This window comes from Littorina saxatilis, linkage group LG13 (genome assembly GCF_037325665.1).
Source record: "Littorina saxatilis isolate snail1 linkage group LG13, US_GU_Lsax_2.0, whole genome shotgun sequence".
In the NCBI taxonomy this organism is placed as follows: Eukaryota; Metazoa; Mollusca; class Gastropoda; order Littorinimorpha; family Littorinidae; genus Littorina; species Littorina saxatilis.
In genome coordinates this window covers 12331212-12333711 of record NC_090257.1, presented here as the reverse complement: position 1 = coordinate 12333711, position 2500 = coordinate 12331212, and the positions used below count along the sequence as shown (strand labels likewise).

Below are 2500 nucleotides of genomic sequence, written 5' to 3'. Positions count from 1 at the left end.
GTCGGTATGTGTTAGAGTTCATGTGTATGTTCACATAGTAAATGTGTATTACGTTTAGTCTGTATGCCTGTGCCCTTGACATCATCCAACCACTTCTCTCCCCTTTCATTCATTTCCGTTCCTAGAGTTCCTTCCCCTTTTTGCGTGTTTCCCCTCCATTTTCTTTCAAACCTTGTTCGTTCCGTGTTGCGTCTGCTTTGTGTTGTCTTTTGTGTTCTTGTTTTTCCTGATGAAGCTTCCAGAAGCGAAAATTCGTTATCGTCTTGTGTCGTCTTTGTATCGGTGAGTACGTCGAACGCTGAAGAAGAAGAAGAAGTATCGGTGAGTACAGTAATCCTTTGTTTTTTAAACATGTGTTAGAGTGCTTGTTAGTCTGCCAGCCAATTAAGGCACAACAACAAACAAAAAAATAGGTCTGTTTACAGTAACCCGACCGACCCTAGTTTTTAGGCCCGACCCTAATCTTTTTTTTGGATCGTCTGAAAAAAAAACCACCGCATCCAAAATAGAGCTGTTTGCGCTCAAACAGCAGACGACAGAAGGGAGGTAAGCTCAAAGTACTGTTTATAGTTATGTTGGGCAAAAACAGGGATTGATGAGAAGAAATGAACTGTGAAACATCAGAGAGGGGAGAAAAAAAAAAAAAAAAAAAAAAAAAAGCCGACCTACCGACCCTATTTTTTCACCCTATGTTACCGTAAACAGACCTATTTTTTTTGGGCCTAAATTGCGTACGAGTCTGTCTATCTGTTCGACCTTCAGGCTGCCTATGCCTGTCTGTCTGTCTGCCTGTATCCTACCCTTATCTCGTTGTCTATAATGCGACTGTGTTATCTCTTCTTGTCTACATGTGAGTCTTCCTGTCTGTCAATTGATCTTGCCTTCTGAATACGAGGTAGTTGTCAAGAAAATTAACTTACCTATGGACTGAGTAATGGCAGTCGAAGTAGGTCTCCCAATTAACTCATTGTCTCCCAGGTACGGATATATCCGTACCCACTCATATGGCTCTATCTGACCAGGTGCGGATATATCAGCTCAGACTGTTAGCTTCAGTCGCTTCCTGTAACGTCCATCTAACGCCTGCATTCCAGCGTGTTGATACACAGTTACTGACTACACAGTTACTACAATTCTGAGTGACCTGCTGCAGCACAGCTGGTCTCGGCTTAAAAAAAAAAATTGGTCAACATAGGTGGGGTTGAAAGTGTAAAGCAAGACACTCTGATTCACAACCCGCAAGAGATAATTATGTAGATCTCACGATTGATTGTTAAACGCACTCGTCCCTCGTCAATAATAATTCATCTGATGAATTAAATCAAATACAATTTAAAAACCACTGACACGATTGTTTTATGTTTTCAGGCATCAAACTGGGCGGGTACCTATGACCCCGAAACGACACGCGCTCAGGTAGGTATGGAAAGAAAGACTAATGTTTTGTTTTGGATGCTTGGTGTTTCTTGATAATTATGTGTAAAAACTCTGTCCGGTGTGTATGGGTTGGAGAGAGTGAATGCCCTTGCTTTTTACTCGGACAAACATTGGAGGGGCCAATCACTAGCGAGGGGTGTGTCGGACACACGTTGACAGGAGCACGTGTGAAGTTATTTGTCAGAGGAAAAGCAAGGGAAGTCACTCTTTCACAACCGTTACAAACCCGACGGAGTTATTTCCCCAAATCGTATAGTGGGACCTACCTGTGTACGTATGATACCGAGACAGCGCCATCTCGGTCGACATGTTTCGGGCAGCCAGAATTCGGTAACATGTTTTTTCAGTTCAGTGTTGATGTTTAGGCCAACATAATTATTATGGGGGCGAGGACGCCCCCATTCTATACGGATAGTTTCGAGGTTGACCATGGGCAGCGCCATTTTGTTGTGAAATACGTCATCAGTTTGTGTACACAGGAAGTTGTGACATCCGTCACCCTATGGGAGGGGTGACGTCAAAATTGTTCATCTGTAGAAAGTTGTGAAATCCGTCACCCTATGGGAGGGGTGACGTCAAAATTGGTCATCACAGAGTTTGTGTAACACAGGAAGTTGTGAAATACGTCACCCTATGGGAGGGGTGACGTCAAAATTGTTCAACAAAAACATGATATGTCGCATTGTGCAGGGTCAACTGCAACAAACTCAAACCGAGCCATTCATACCTAGCTGTATTTGAGTGACTTATATACCCGACATTTTTATTTCTTATTTTTAGCACAGGTGTAGGAAAAATCATGAACCAAAATGTTATTTATTTTCTAATTTAACATTTTTTTTACAAATATGACCATGGTCTTTTAAACATACAGTGACATTAAACATTGTTATGTTAAAAAAAAGAAAAAAGAAAAAAAGCTTTTGTGCACAAATCAGAAAATACATTGTACATTTTACCTACAGGCCAAACCGTGAGTGTCTGTGGCAAAGCCCGACCCAGGAAATTGCACTGATTTTATATTTAGATTAGAGGGAAATTGTCAAGAACAGGCGCTTGCATT

At 41.6% G+C, this 2500-nt stretch overlaps 1 protein-coding gene across 3 annotated transcripts in view; it reads left to right on the top strand.

Moving 5' to 3' along the window:
• LOC138983617 (cyclic AMP receptor-like protein A) overlaps nucleotides 1-2500 on the top strand; it is a 23728-nt gene that overhangs the window by 17503 nt on the left and 3725 nt on the right. For all 3 annotated transcript variants that reach the window (XM_070356893.1, XM_070356892.1, XM_070356894.1), the window contains exon 11: nucleotides 1369-1416. In XM_070356893.1, coding sequence (XP_070212994.1) covers nucleotides 1369-1416 — 48 coding nt within the window. The remainder of the gene's footprint in view (nucleotides 1-1368; nucleotides 1417-2500) is intronic.